This window comes from Hypomesus transpacificus, unplaced genomic scaffold, assembly GCF_021917145.1.
Source record: "Hypomesus transpacificus isolate Combined female unplaced genomic scaffold, fHypTra1 scaffold_55, whole genome shotgun sequence".
NCBI lineage: Eukaryota > Metazoa > Chordata > Actinopteri > Osmeriformes > Osmeridae > Hypomesus > Hypomesus transpacificus.
The window spans coordinates 912,180-927,158 of NW_025814032.1; the positions used below are offsets into that span (position 1 = coordinate 912,180).

Below are 14,979 nucleotides of genomic sequence, written 5' to 3' on the forward strand. Positions count from 1 at the left end.
GAGTGTGCTAACATCATCAATAACGTCAGCTAGTTTGAGGTGTATGCATAGGCTAACCTATGGTGGCCCTGAAGTGCAAAAGACCCCCCCTAATATGAGTACATCCCCCAAATGAAAACACTCCCCCCGAAAACTAGTCAACTCCCCCCAAATCGGATGACTTGTTCACCTCCCCCCAATACAAAAACACGCTCCCCCTAATGGAAAACGACATTACATTAACTCTGAACGGAAAGGGTAGGTACTACACTTCAGCGCTGATTGGTGGCAGTAGGCTAACTAACAAGATAAGAAATAGATCAACAGAAGTTTATTTGGGTATCGAAGCATGTAGCACAGGTCTACTAATGCAACAGCATAAATTGCGTGTTGAACGTAAACATCGATAGCCAAACAACTAGTCCACGTAACTCTGTCATTATCATGAACTTGATCGTTTTGGTTGGAAGGAAAGAGGAAACATTTGTGTTGACAATTCAGTCATGACACTACTCTTATAATCAGGGTCATTCCTATGAAACAATCTTAGATATGCTGCTAAAGTTTCACAATATTAAAATAAGTACAATGCGTATGCTAAAAAACGCAGTTGAAGGAAGCAGGACTTGTCAGACGAAAGAACTAATAGTCAACTACTACAACGAAATGCCACAATGACAGAGTAACGTGGACCAGGATATAGTTGTTTGGCTATGGATTTTTTAATTTAACAGGCAATACTTTTGCATAAGTATCGTACTATTTGCTACTTTCTTCGATAGCCAAACAAATGTCCCGGTGCACGTAACTCTGTCAGGCTATTGCATTTGGTACTTCTGTCGATCAATTTCTTATCTTGTTAGTTAGCCTACTGCATCCAATCAGCGCTGAAGTGTAGTACCTACCCTTTCCGTTCAGAGTTAATGTAATGTGTTTTTGAGTTAATGTAATGTCGTTTTCCATTTGGGGGAGTTAACTCGTTTTCGGGGGATTGTTTTCATTTGGGGGATGTACTCATTATTAGGGGGGGTCTTTTGCACTTCAGGGCCACCGTACTAACCATTAAATTAGCAGCACATTTCCCGTATTTAACAATGATTAAACATGGACTTAACTGAAAGTGATGCACGGGCACCATCTCGCATTCTCTTTCTTTCTTTTTTTCTTCCCCTGACTCCTGTTATCTTTTTAAGCCCATTTTAGAAAAGTTGACCTAGCCTTCTGTCAAAGGTTGTCAGGCCACTGAGATAGGGAAGGGCACCCATAACAAGCTTGGGAAGTTGAGTGTGTATGTTTTTGTTTGTTTTTTTTTTGGGGGGGGCAGCCACGTAACTTTTTGAGCATTTAAAAAGGCTATATCTCTTGTTCTGCCTGTTTATAATATACGTGACTAATATTTATATATTAAAATAATATCTGCATTACAAGTATTAAAACTACGATGATTTTTCAGTTGGCTCATTTTTGGTGCCCCCTCAGGAGTTGGTGCCCTACGCTCAGTGCGGAGTGCGCGTTGTGGGAGCAGCGGCACTGGCTACTAGACTACACAAACACTGTTTTTGACGTGATTTAACATAATATTTTGATCGAACGTGTTGCAATAAAGTACTCACATTAAGGAAAGTTAGAACTGCGTTCATTACGTGATATAACATTTTAGTTGACATTGTCCAGGGCCCCTTAGATGTCATAAGCCCCTGGGCAAGTGCCCAGTTGCCCTAATGGTTAATCCGGCCTTGCTCTGGGGAATGTTTTATCAGATGCTGACAGACTACCCAATGTACGCTGAGTGTGTCAGGTCCTTTCTGCAGAAAGCTATATTCAATAAATACTTATACAAAATATATTCTACCAGCTTTGAGTGTATTCATTCTCAATTTCCACCGCAATTGTCAATACCCCTGAGCCATAGCAACTACCATGTAAAAGGAAAATATTGAAAAAAGAGCCAGATTTAGCTTGTGTAGGAATCCTCTCAGAATGAAACAGTACTGTTACTATTTTGACTATACAGCTAGACATACTGTGGTGTACCTGGACACCTGTTTAACTAAATAGATAATCAGTATCATTAGGGGCCAAAGCTTGTGGCTGGATACCTGTTTAACTAGATAGATAATTAGTAACATAACACACTCGAGGGCCATAGGTGGATTTGAACCTATGACCTTACACTTTACAGTACACTGTCTCAGCCCATTGAGATATCCCCAGTGTTTGAAAATACTGCGGCCAGTTACTGTATAGAAAAAGAAAGCTGTTTCTCCTGTGGCACGCCGATTGGGCCAAAGTTTAAAAGCTGTAATTCAGTCACTTTTAACATATTAAGATGAAATTGCACATGGTACTTCAGAATTATGTCATCTTGAACCCTATTAGGTTTGAAAAACCATCAGTCAAAATTATATTACATTTATTGACACAAAGATATTGAGGCAATATGGACATTTACATAAATACACCCCTTTCAGCCATTTTGTATTGTACTGCCTGGAGGCCTGGCAGGCAGTGCAGGCCAGCTGGATGAAGCTGTCCTTGGATCAGGGCCGAAGAGAAGCTGTCCAGCTAGAGAGGGCTAGTCCAGAAAGGGGTCTGTGTTGCTCTCAGCATCCTCTGTTGCATCCTCTGTTACACTCAGCATCCTCTGTTGTTGCTCTCAGCATCGTCTTTTGTACTCTGTTGAGCAGGCCTCTGCATGACCCTCCAGACCTGTAAAAGTGAAGAAAGGGTCCATGTCAGTTGTGAAAAATGAAGCTTTTTCACTTTATACAGACTTCAGTTTTGACTGTCAACTGCAGTAGCAATACTTGAACTTGAATCCAAATGTGTTGGAGACCCATGCAAAGTCACTCAAAACACTGGTTCAATTCCAGGCTCTGGCGATAGTATTTAGCTTTAAACTGGTCAATATACACATCTGACCAAAGACCAGCTTGACCTTAGCCTGTACACAGTGATTCTGACTGTCAGACAGGGATGGGCGGATCGATCCTAAAGTATCGATATTTTCGATACTGGCATTGTATCAAAAGGATCGATTCTCAATTTGAAAGATCGATCCTACCTGGGATTTCTTTTAAACAAGTGATTTTAGAATATTTTTATAATAGTAGTTGGCCGTATAGTATAGAAATGTACTTAAATAAGAAAGTCAATGGGAACTATTTTTTCTTCCTGTGTCTGTGTTTATCATGAGTTCATCAGCGGCAGGGTGCCGCACTCTCTCACTCAGTGAAAGCACACTCAGTGCAGATTCGAGTGCATTGCTGCGGTCATGACTGAAAGAAAAAGAAGCATAATCTGGAGTTATTTCACTCCAGTTAACAACGATGAAGCTTCATGTGACATTTGTCAAACAACAATACGCCATTGTGGCAATACCACAAACATGACAAGCATCTAAAAGTCAAACACCCTAAAGAGCACAACGAAGTAGCCTACAGCTGACTCGAGCAGAGGCAACACAGACACGTAATGCCTATTGCGGTTTATTTAATATTAATAACGATGGCTTTCCGAATGCATTATAAAATTACTCAAATAAAAATATTTTATATAGAAGTATATCGACAATACTGGTCTTGAAAGTACTTGGTATTGGGTCGAAAAGAAAATGATTGATATCGCCCATCCCTACTGTCAGAGACCTTTAAATAGGCTGATCGAGTGAAACTAGCCTGGCAAACGTAGGTCGCTTTCTCAGACAAATTACGAATGAAACAGGCTTGCTTTGAAAAATTAATTCATTTGATTAAACGATTTCCCGCGAATTCAGCGCAACGATGCAATTTTAACCAATCATCGCAATTTTCCCGCAACTTTGACCAATCATCGTCGTCTCCCACAACTCTCTCCGGTAGGGGTTAAATCCAGTGTTGCCCCTGAATGCGTTCATTTAACGAAAATTCATGAACTCGTTCATAATTTTGGTGAAAGCGAACTGAACGTACTGTATTAGGCTACTGCCTGATGAACGCATTCAATCTGGTGTCTGTGAACGGCACGTCCACTCTTTTTAATTTTGTTCAATAAGGTGCCAGATCTCTAGAGACTTCCTGGGGAAAAACACACTGTTAACTGTCCTGTATCCAGGGTTGCCCAACCAGTCAATCGCTGACAATATGGGTCCTTGAGGCTTTTTTGTTCCCCATGAGAAATAAGGCATGTATACCAATTTACAGGCATTTTGGAGTAATGGGGCACTGGGGAAATCAAGGAGACTTGGGCATGGCTTATAGCGTTATCTATGGGCGTACATGGGCCACTAACCATCTGGGAGTAGTGAGTGACCTGTTGTATCATTGGGCCAAATTGGAAAAAATCGTGTAGAGGACTTTTTGAGCTATCGAGCCATTTAGCGGAGAATAATAATAATAAAAAGAAGAATACTAACAGAAACAATAGGTTTCCTCCGACTGGAAGAACCCTAATAAACACTTGAAATATATCAGTCTGTGTGTAATGAATCTATATAATATAGGAGTTTCAGTTTTTGAATCAAATTACTGAAATAAATCAACTTTTTGATGATATTCTAATTAATTGAGATGCACCTGTTTATATGAGAGAGAACAATGGTTGTGCTTTGCTGCTTGGCCACCAATTTAATGGAAACCTATTTTATTGCTAACGTTAATATTATGCTTTACACATCCTCTAGTCATAAACAGTAGTAAGATCATGAAAGCCATTGCAAATGTCATTGTAGAGCCACTGGCTCACTGCATCAACCTTTCTTTACTTACTGGCACTGTACCTAAAATGACAAAAATTGCTAAGATGATTCCTAGTTTCAAATCGGGCAACAGAAATGATATAAGCAATTACCGGCCCATATCAATCCTACCCACTTTCTCCAAAGTAATGGAGAAAGTAGTATAAACCAAACTCAGTGGCTATCTTCAAAAACTGGATATTCTTGTTCCCTCTCAATACGGTTTTAGAAAAAAGAGTACAACCTCTATGGCAATACTTGACCTAATAGAACAAATAAATGACTGCATTGAAGAGGGAAAATGTGGTGTTGGTATTTTCTTGGACTTATCAAAAGCCTTTGATACCATTGACTTTGATATTCTATTGTAAAAATTGCATCACTATGGTATCAGAGGTTTAGCACTTAAATGGTTTTGAAGTTATTTATATGAGAGGGAACAGTATGTCCATGTCAATGATCATAACTCTACTTGTCAGCCCATGACCATTGGGGTCCCCCGGGGTTCCATTTTAGGACCACTCTTATTCATTCTACATATACAGGTCCTTCTCAAAAAATTAGCATATTGTGATAATGTTCATTATTTTCCATAATGTAATGATAAAAATTAAACTTTCATATATTTTAGATTCATTGCACACCAACTGAAATATTTCAGGTCTTTTATTGTTTTAATACTGATGATTTTGGCATACAGCTCATGAAAACCCCAAATTCCTATCTCAAAAAATTAGCATATCATGAAAAGGGTCTCTAAACGAGCTATTAACCTAATCATCTGAATCAACTAATTAACTCTAAACACCTGCAAAAGATTCCTGAGGCTTTTAAAAACTCCCAGCCTGTTTCATTACTCAAAACCGCAATCATGGGTAAGACTGCCGACCTGACTGCTGTCCAGAAGGCCATCATTGACTAACTCAAGCAAGAGGGTAAGACACAGAAATAAATTTCTGAACAAATAGGCTGTTCCCAGAGTGCTGTATCAAGGCACCTCAGTGGGAAGTCTGTGGGAAGGAAAAAGTGTGGCAAAAAAAGCTGCACAACGATAAGAGGTGACCGGACCCTGAGGAAGATTGTGGAGAAGGACCGATTCCAGACCTTGGGGGACCTGCGGAAGCAGTGGACTGAGTCTGGAGTAGAAACATCCAGAGCCACCGTGCACAGGCGTGTGCAGGAAATGGGCTACAGGTGCCGCATTCCCCAGGTCAAGCCACTTTTGAACCAGAAACAGCGGCAGAAGCGCCTGACCTGGGCTACAGAGAAGCAGCACTGGACTGTTGCTCAGTGGTCCAAAGTACTTTTTTCGGATGAAAGCAAATGTTGCATATCATTCGGAAATCAAGGTGCCAGAGTCTGGAGGAAGACTGGGGAGAAGGAAATGCCAAAATGCCTGAAGTCCAGTGTCAAATACCCACAGTCAGTGATGGTCTGGGGTGCCATGTCAGTTGCTGGTGTTGGTCCACTGTGTTTTATCAAGGGCAGGGTCAATGCAGCTAGCTATCAGGAGATTTTGGAGCACTTCATGCTTCCATCTGCTGAAAAGCTTTATGGAGATGAAGATTTCATTTTTCAGCACGACCTGGCACCTGCTCACAGTGCCAAAACCACTGGTAAATGGTTTACTGACCATGGTATTACTGTGCTCAATTGGCCTGCCAACTCTCCTGGCCTGAACCCCATAGAGAATCTGTGGGATATTGTGAAGAGAAAGTTGAGAGACGCAAGACCCAACACTCTGGCTGAGCTTAAGGCCGCTATCGAAGCATCCTGGGCCTCCATAACACCTCAGCAGTGCCACAGGCTGATTGCCTCCATGCCACGCCGCATTGAAGCAGTCATTTCTGCAAAAGGATTCCCGACCAAGTATTGAGTGCATAACTGAACATAATTATTTGAAGGTTGACTTTTTTTGTATTAAAAACACTTATTTTATTGGTCGGATGAAATATGCAAATTTTTTTAGATAGGAATTTGGGGTTTTCATGAGCTGTATGCCAAAATCATCAGTATTAAAACAATAAAAGACCTGAAATACTTCAGTTGGTGTGCAATGAATCTAAAATATATGAAAGTTTAATTTTTATCATTACATTATGGAAAATAATGAACTTTATCACAATATGCTAATTTTTTGAGAAGGACCTGTAAATGATTTTATAAATTCTTCAAAAATATTTCATAAAATTATCTTTGCAGACGACACTTATTTGTTTACATCACACAAGAACCCACTTATTTTACAAGACATAGTCAACTCAGAGTTAACCAAAGTGGACTCATGGTTTAAATGCAAAAAACTATTATTAAATGTCAGCAAAACATATATATATTTTTTTTCAATTCATGTAAAAAATGTATCAACACTGACCCCTGCCTGATTAAAATTTATGGGCAGGCGATAAAAAGAGTGTATTCCCAATTCCTGGGGGTCCTCATTGACGAGTCGCTTAACTTTAAATGTCATATAGACTTTCTCGTAAACAAACTGTCCAAATATGTTGGCTTGTTCTATAAGATCAGACATTTTCTTCCTCCATTTGCCCTTCTCATGCTGTATAAAATTATCTTTGAACCACACATTAACTACTGTAACGTGATATGGTGCAACACTTTCTCCAGCCATCATAAAAAACGTATTTCCCTGCAAAAGAAAGTTATATGGGCTCTGTTTTGGTCAGAGATAAATTCTCCCACCCAACCTCTATTCCGTTTTTGAGCTATTAAGACTGACTGAGCTAAATTAATGCCTGCCTTATGTTCCAAATTGTCAGCAGACTGAACCCTAGATTGAGTAGACTTGTTCCCATCTCCAGCCCCCAGCAAACATACCAAACGAGAATCAAACCACTCATATCAGGAAAATGTTGCCGACATGTGCGTGCCAATATGAGTGTTGTCTGTAGGGAGCCGCAGATCTGGAACGGGATTGATGAAGGCCTCAAGGTGTTGACCTCAATCTCAAACTTCAAAAGACAACAAAAAAAATCATTTATTATTAACCTATACCTAAAATAAATAAATAAATCATGGACTACTGGGATGTATGTGTATGATTGAATGTATGAAATGTTATGTATGTACTTGTGCGTCATCTGTGGTATTGTGTATCCTATAGTCTGTACCATGTTATGTATGTTATGTATGTACTTGTGCGTCATCTGTGGTATTGTGTATCCTATAGTCTGTACCACTACCCTTTCATGAATCATTGGCCCCCACCTATAAGCTTTCTTAGCTTCTTTGGGGGACCCTTTCACTCTACCCAATTGGTCTTGTACCCCAAATGTATTATTATTGTAATATTTGAAGTGGTATTGTGAATAAATAAATGAAACAGATACTCCGATTCAATCACAAGTTCATATGAAGACTCTTGACAATGTTCAGTACACAAATGTGAGAAATAGTTGAATGTAGGATGAAAAGTACATTTATTGTGAATATTTGAAAGAAGCATGCTCGGCTGAATGCTCCTAGTTGATGTCTTCCTTGTTCCACAGTTTGTGCGCGGTCCAAATACTCACTAACTCCAGAGGCCGTTTACACATGCGCAAGCTTGAGGACACGCACACACCTGCAAGGCTTTCTGGGAAGGGTGGGCTGACTATTGAGAATATGTACAACAACAGCTAATGCTACCACTAACAGAAACAGAAGGTCTTCTTCTCCAAACTATAAAGTCAACCAAATACAGCTTGGTCATTTTTTCTTCTTCTTTGGCCCAATGAAACTAAAGACTTATTAATCATTAGTATTGCCATAGTGTCTACTATAGGTGTATGTCCCTCAGGATAATAGGAGAAACTGTAGACTCCAATCATCATTGACGATCAATCTTCTGTCTTAATGCATAAGCTCTTTCACTGAATAGGTACTGTACTTAGCTGTTATGTTACCATGAAGCTATAAATGCAAAATGTCACGTCAAAGTTACACCATCTACCTCTTTAACGTCTGCAATTTAAATAAACGTAATGTTTTTATCTACAGAAAGACAACACTCATTTTGTTTTCTAATGTTTATTGGGTTTTATTTAGCTTTTTTTGATTGATTCTTTTCATGTTCCTATAAACCTGATGCCATTCATCATTGACATTTTTACCCCCAGGACCACCGGATGTGGAGCAGGCATGTGAGCCTAGTGTCCGCACATGGAGCCCAAACGCAGGAACCGAGCAGGGAGTTGTGGGGCTGTCGGAGTGCCCCTTCCAAGGATGCATGCTACAACTGGACTTTGCCCACCCCCTGGTGCCTGAGTCCCTCACTGTGTGGGTCACCTTCTTCAGCCCGGAGGAAACTGCCCTACCTGCCATTCACAACATCCTCTTACTTACAGTTAGTGGGAACAACCTGTCTTTGGGTCCTAGTGACGTGTTCTGTGATACACCGTTAACCCTTAAGCTCGATGTGGAGGAAGAAGTGTACGGGGTGCAGTTCTTTACCATGGAGCAACACCTGGAGATTGATGCAACCCTCTTGACATCCAAGCCAGATTGTCCACTGTGTCGGCACCTCCAGCCACTCCGCCATCGCCTGCTTCGCAATCCACCATTTACCCACGCCTCCAATGGTCTGCTGTTGAATGACCCTACCAGGCGATATACAGACAGGTTGGTTGTTGGGAAGTAACTTTTTAAATAATGGACTGGCGTAGACGACAGATGTACTGATGTATGTGAGCAATATGATTTAGAACTATGGATTAAGTTGTTGCATCCAGTATGAATTCAGATTCAGCATAATGTGTTTATTGTTTGCATGTGTTATATGCTATAGGGCATGAAGGATAGAGTGGGTGTGAGAAATCATCAGTTTCATCAACATTATGAAATCAGTTGTAAAAAAACACTCAAAAACTCAAACCCCATACACTTGTTGACCTTGCAGAGGACTAAAAAAGGGAAATCTAATTTGTTCTCTGACTTGTTCTTGGTCAAGTGGGCAAACCAGTGCCAAAGTTATTGTGCTGAGTCATGCAGATGCAGGCTGATTTTAGCTTGGGCTGTGTTCACTGGCTTGCTGGATAGCTAGTGGGCTCCACCTGGCCCGGAATTCCATATTTTTTTGCCAAGCACCAAGGATCTGGGCTGTAGGCACCATATATCTCCATTCTGGGATTGGCCTCAACTCACCTCACTCACTTCTTAGAATCTTTTGATTTCAGTCCAGCACTTGTCCAGGGTCAGGCAAAATTCAAGTAGGAAGGGAAGCAATACAGTATACTGTATCCTGTATGGTATTTCTTCAGTGAACTTTTTGCTTTTAGTGAAAATGATGCAAATTTGACAGTTACATTTTAGGTTTAAAGACTATAAATATGTTAATTACATTGATTACACTAAATCTACTTTGTTGCCATAGAACACTGGATATAACAAATATTTGCATAATAGCTCATGAAAATGAAAATGCATACGTGAAAATGTATTTTGATATGACACAGAATATTTAAGACCCCTCAGTCATTTGGTGAGGTGCAATCATTTTATGCACTGTGTAGCTGTTCTTTCCCCAGTGTATCTGTTTGCAGTGCATTGTTTGCGCTGTAGCAGGCCTCTTATTGCCTGCTACACTTTTTTTATGTCCCATGAAGATCAAGGACAAACATTGTTTGTTGATGGCATTTTATGCACAGAGGCAATAGTTAAGTGCTTTTCTTTTGCAGAATGTGCTGACTAGATGTAAATTTCACCTCCGTGACATTATGCCGTGTGTTGTGCCATTTCACTATTGTGCTGTCAGCATGGTTCACATGAGAAATAACATAGTTGATAAGAGGCAATGGGACAAGTGTCTGTTATGCAAGATAAAGAGAGGTGTATGTATGCTATATAGAGTGCCTACTGGCACAATAGTAAATTGATGCTGGTTGGTGGATATTTTTAAATGTAATGCATTTTCATAGCATGACAATGTATTTATGGTTGTGCTGTAGGCTGTAGCCAATGGTATCTCCCCATAGTAACTTGGTCGTGGTGGTGGCTGACTCTTTTGTAATGTTAAAACAGTTTGACCTCTTTCCCACGGGGTAGGGTTAGGGTTAGGTCAACCCACAGAGGGCAGGGGCTTGGCATGGAGTATAATCCAGATTTAAAGTGTTAGGTTCCAGGATTGGAAGTTTATCTGTCCTTTAATTTTTTCCAGCAGACAGAGTGGGTGAAAGACTGAAAAGTAGATAAATGATAATCAATAAACTTGTCACCCCTGTACAAAGTTGTACCCCTATACACACAAACACTCACACACACAAATTGGGGTTGGAAAGATTGCTCAAACCTGTGGCTAAGGATATATGTTGTAGTGTCCAACCTTGTCATTGGTACACTCCCGTAACAAACATTTTGAGTACAGTTTCCATGCTGATGGATGTGTGGTGACCAGTGTAGTGTGGTAAAAATAGAGGTGGGTAAACTATGAATTTTAAAACGTATTTATTTACAGGGTAGTCAAGCCCCCCCCCACCGTGAAACACGCATTGCAGCCCCTTCACAGAGGCTTGAGAACCCTGTTTGTTTATTTATTTTTACGTTTCATTAGGCCTATTTGGATGGAACCGGTAAGGTTGGCTTGTATCTGCATCATTGTATTTAAAAGCACGTTAATAATAGTAGGCTAGCCGTTTGTCCCTGTCTTAATGAGATGTTGTGCAAACCAAAACAACGTTTTCAAGTTCAAGTCTTTTATTTGTCAGATGCACAGAACAACACAAGGTTAGACTGGGCACTGAAATTCTTAAGACAAGACAACGCAAGCACCTGACATAACATATAAGTACACGGAACAAATTTATATCTATGCTGAGCTTAGATAAGTGAATTTCCTGAATATACAGATAGCAATAAATAAACAACTATACTAACCCTAACACTAAAACTTCTAAAATTACAGATAACAATAAATAGTACGCTATACTAACCCTAATGCACAAAAAAACCTGTTTCAACCCTATAACCTATCTAACCTAAGTGGAGTACAGTGCAATAGTGCAAATTTGCAGATCAGTGACTATGTCAATGACCAAACAGGAGCCTGGTGGCGAGGTAAAGTGAGGTACAGTAGTGCAATGTTACTGAAAGAGCAACCAGTAGCTGAAAGTGACAGTGTATAAGTGACTAGTGTGCAGTAAAAATGTCCATATCAGTGTCCATTGAGAAGCCTGATGACCCTTGGGTAGAAACTGTTGTCCAGTCTGCGTGTGCGCGACCGGATGCTGCGGTAACGCCTGCCAGAAGGCAACGGGGTAAAGAGACTGAAGGATGGGTGGGAACAGTCTCTTATAATCCTGCTGGCTTTCCTTAGGCAACGAGTGTGGTAGGTGTCCTGTAGTTCCTGCCGATGATGAACTCAGCAGAACGGACCACACTTCGTAGGGCCTTGCGGTCCCGGTCTGTGCAGCTCCCATACCACACTGTGATACAACCAGTCAGAATGCTCTCTATAGTGCATCTGTAAAAGTTAGTGAGGATGACTGAGTCCATACCAAACTTCTTCAGCCTCCTCAGGAAGAAGAGGCGCTTACGGGCCGCTTTGGCCACCTTGTCCGTGTGAACAGACCAGGTGAGGTCATTGCTGATGTTCACCCCGAGGAACTTGAAGCAGCTGACCTTCTCCACTTCCGATCCATTGATGAATAGGGGTGCATACTCCTCCTCCCGCCGCCTCCTATAGTCCACAATCATCTCCTTGGTCTTGCTGATGTTAAGAGAGAGGTTGTTGTCCTGACACCATGATGTCAGGGTGTCAACCTCCTCTCTGTAGGCTGACTCTTCACTGTCAAAGATGAGGCCCACGATGGTTGTGTCGTCAACAAACTTAACGAGGAGGTTGGAGCTGTGCGTTGCCGCACAGTCGTCGGTGAACAAGGAGAACAGGAGAGGGCTGAGCACACAGCCCTGGGGGGTGCCTGTGTTGGTGATCAGTACAGATGAGGTGCGGTCACTGATTCTCACCACCTGTGGCCTCCCTGTCAGGAAGTGGGAGATCCACTTGCAGAGGGAGGTGTTTAGTCCCAGGTCCACAAGCTTGGAGAATAGCCTACAATCGTAAATTACAAACGTTCAAACCAAAATATATATTTTTTTAATTTAGATTTTTATTATTTGTAGATTTAGCTTTTACGTTGACACCATTAATTACTACCCATACTTCTTTTAACCTCAAAAAACATAACTTGCAAGTAAAACAAAAATGAACACGAGTGTTTACAAACTCATTTTGAAATTTCATAGGCCTATACTTCCTAACTTATTTTCTTTTTTTTTAACACTCAGCTGGTTTACCAATTACTCACAATTTTACTTTTCCACTTCTCTTCTGGACTTAGAATCATGTAAGGCCTTAGTAATAAATAAGAACTGTTATGACCATCATAAACCATACAACTTCTCAAACTATCACCAATCCAACATATTCTAATCCTAGGGTCTCATACAGACACATAACACGATATCACATATGACTGTATCACCCTTTAGTGTGTACGTCTACACACTTTCCCTGTATGCTTTTTTACGACTTCCCACATAAAGGATGAGTTTTTCTCCGGCCTCACCCTATTAATTCGTATGACTTGCACATACAGGACACAGTTTTCCTCCGACCTCTGCCCAATTATTCGTATGACTTGCACATACAGGACAGTTTTCCTCCGGCCTCTGCCCAATTATTAACTTAACCGAATTATTGACAATAGCCTATAACCATACAAATTTAGACAATTCAATCACACAGAAGCCAACAGAATATCTCACCTGTTCTTTTAAGATCCCGCGTCAGCAACAGCGCAACCAGTCAAACTCCCATAGAATCGGCCCCGCTGTCTCCGTCAAATTTTGGAGGTTAAGGCAGCTGTTCTGCCGGATTGATCAAATCGCCGTCAGAGGGAGAAGTCTGTTAAACGCTGAGCAGATGAGGATCCCGGGTTTCTGGCACCAAACTGTCAAAGAAAATTCTTGCTGGACTGTGTAGATTTGAATATAGTCAAAGATGGCGGTTTCAATACAATTTATTTAGACTATACAATTACATTTGATTAAACAAAGCTTTGCTGATCAGTCATTAACGAAGGAGGTGCCATCCACACAGATCGTTCGTAAGAGTGATAGAGAACTATCACACATGCACTGCCTTATATAAACTTTAGATCAAATGGCATTCTATAAGGTCAATCAATCAATGTAGCAAACTATGTGATGGGCTAACTCAACTTAGTGACAGCTTGAAACAATACATCTCCAGTGTGTCCCAAAGTTCTTTGATGTCACAGCTCTCTCCAGAGCAGTAGATAATAAAGCCACAGGGGTTGACCAGTCAAATGGTCAACTGTCCTCTGTGTGACCATCTTCAAACAATACTTTTAATTAACACAAACAATGAAACAGGACACAGTCCTTCTAGCCAAAGTTCAGAGCAACTGTCTCATTGACCCCTTACAGTGACCAGAGGACAGAAAGCCATATAAAATGCTTCACCCATCCCCCAGTGCAAGCTGCCCACAGAGCCATCAGCACCTCACATTCCTTTGAACTAAACTTAATTATCTTCCCTTCCTGTCTCTTACCAATGAACATAGAAGATTATAGATTTCATACACATATATCTATGCATATGACCAACATTTCTACAACAGTCCACACTAGCCGACTACGCAAACCCGGCGTTTTCAAATGTCTCCGGCTAGGGGACTGTATTCAAAAAGCTCAGTTTTCAGTGTCCGAATACGCAGTATAAGGCCGAAATATGCTTCTGCGTCTCCGTTTACCGAGACATGTATGCTTTTAACATTTTCTCGGGCTAGTGTGGACTAAGGGCTAAGCTGCGTGGTGCAGGAAACATCTCGTGATCAGACATTAGGTGTATTCGACTCCATGCAGCGCCGCAGCCGGCTGCAGCCTACAGATTGGAGAAAGAGTTTATCATAGCCCAATACATAAAATGCCAAATTTTCCGACTTTACAGAGCCGTTTATAACTCCTCCCGACTGCAAACGGCAACTCTCGCAGGTCATTTCATGCAGCCGCAGCCGATGTCGAACGCACCTATTGGTTTACGGAGCTAGATTGGCTTTGCAAAAAATAACTTTGATATGGAGCGTTCTATTAATAGAATGACGCATTTTTAAATATCGCTCGATCACGTGAATTTGATCGTGGGAAGCCGAAATCGTGATCGTGATTAAAATTTGATTAATTGTGCAGCCCTAATCACAGGTGTCTTCAAACTTGTAATTAGTCAGTCTGCCTATTCAAAGGGTGAAAAGTAGTCACTGTGCTGTTTGGTA

General features: G+C 40.9%; 1 protein-coding gene across 2 annotated transcripts in view; it reads left to right on the top strand.

Annotated features, from left to right (window-relative positions):
• The window catches only part of pappaa (pregnancy-associated plasma protein A, pappalysin 1a), a 383,886-nt gene that overhangs the window by 123,283 nt on the left and 245,624 nt on the right, over positions 1-14,979 (top strand). For both annotated transcript variants that reach the window (XM_047017373.1, XM_047017374.1), the window contains exon 7: positions 8,809-9,310. In XM_047017373.1, the coding sequence (XP_046873329.1) occupies positions 8,809-9,310 (502 nt within the window). The remainder of the gene's footprint in view (positions 1-8,808; positions 9,311-14,979) is intronic.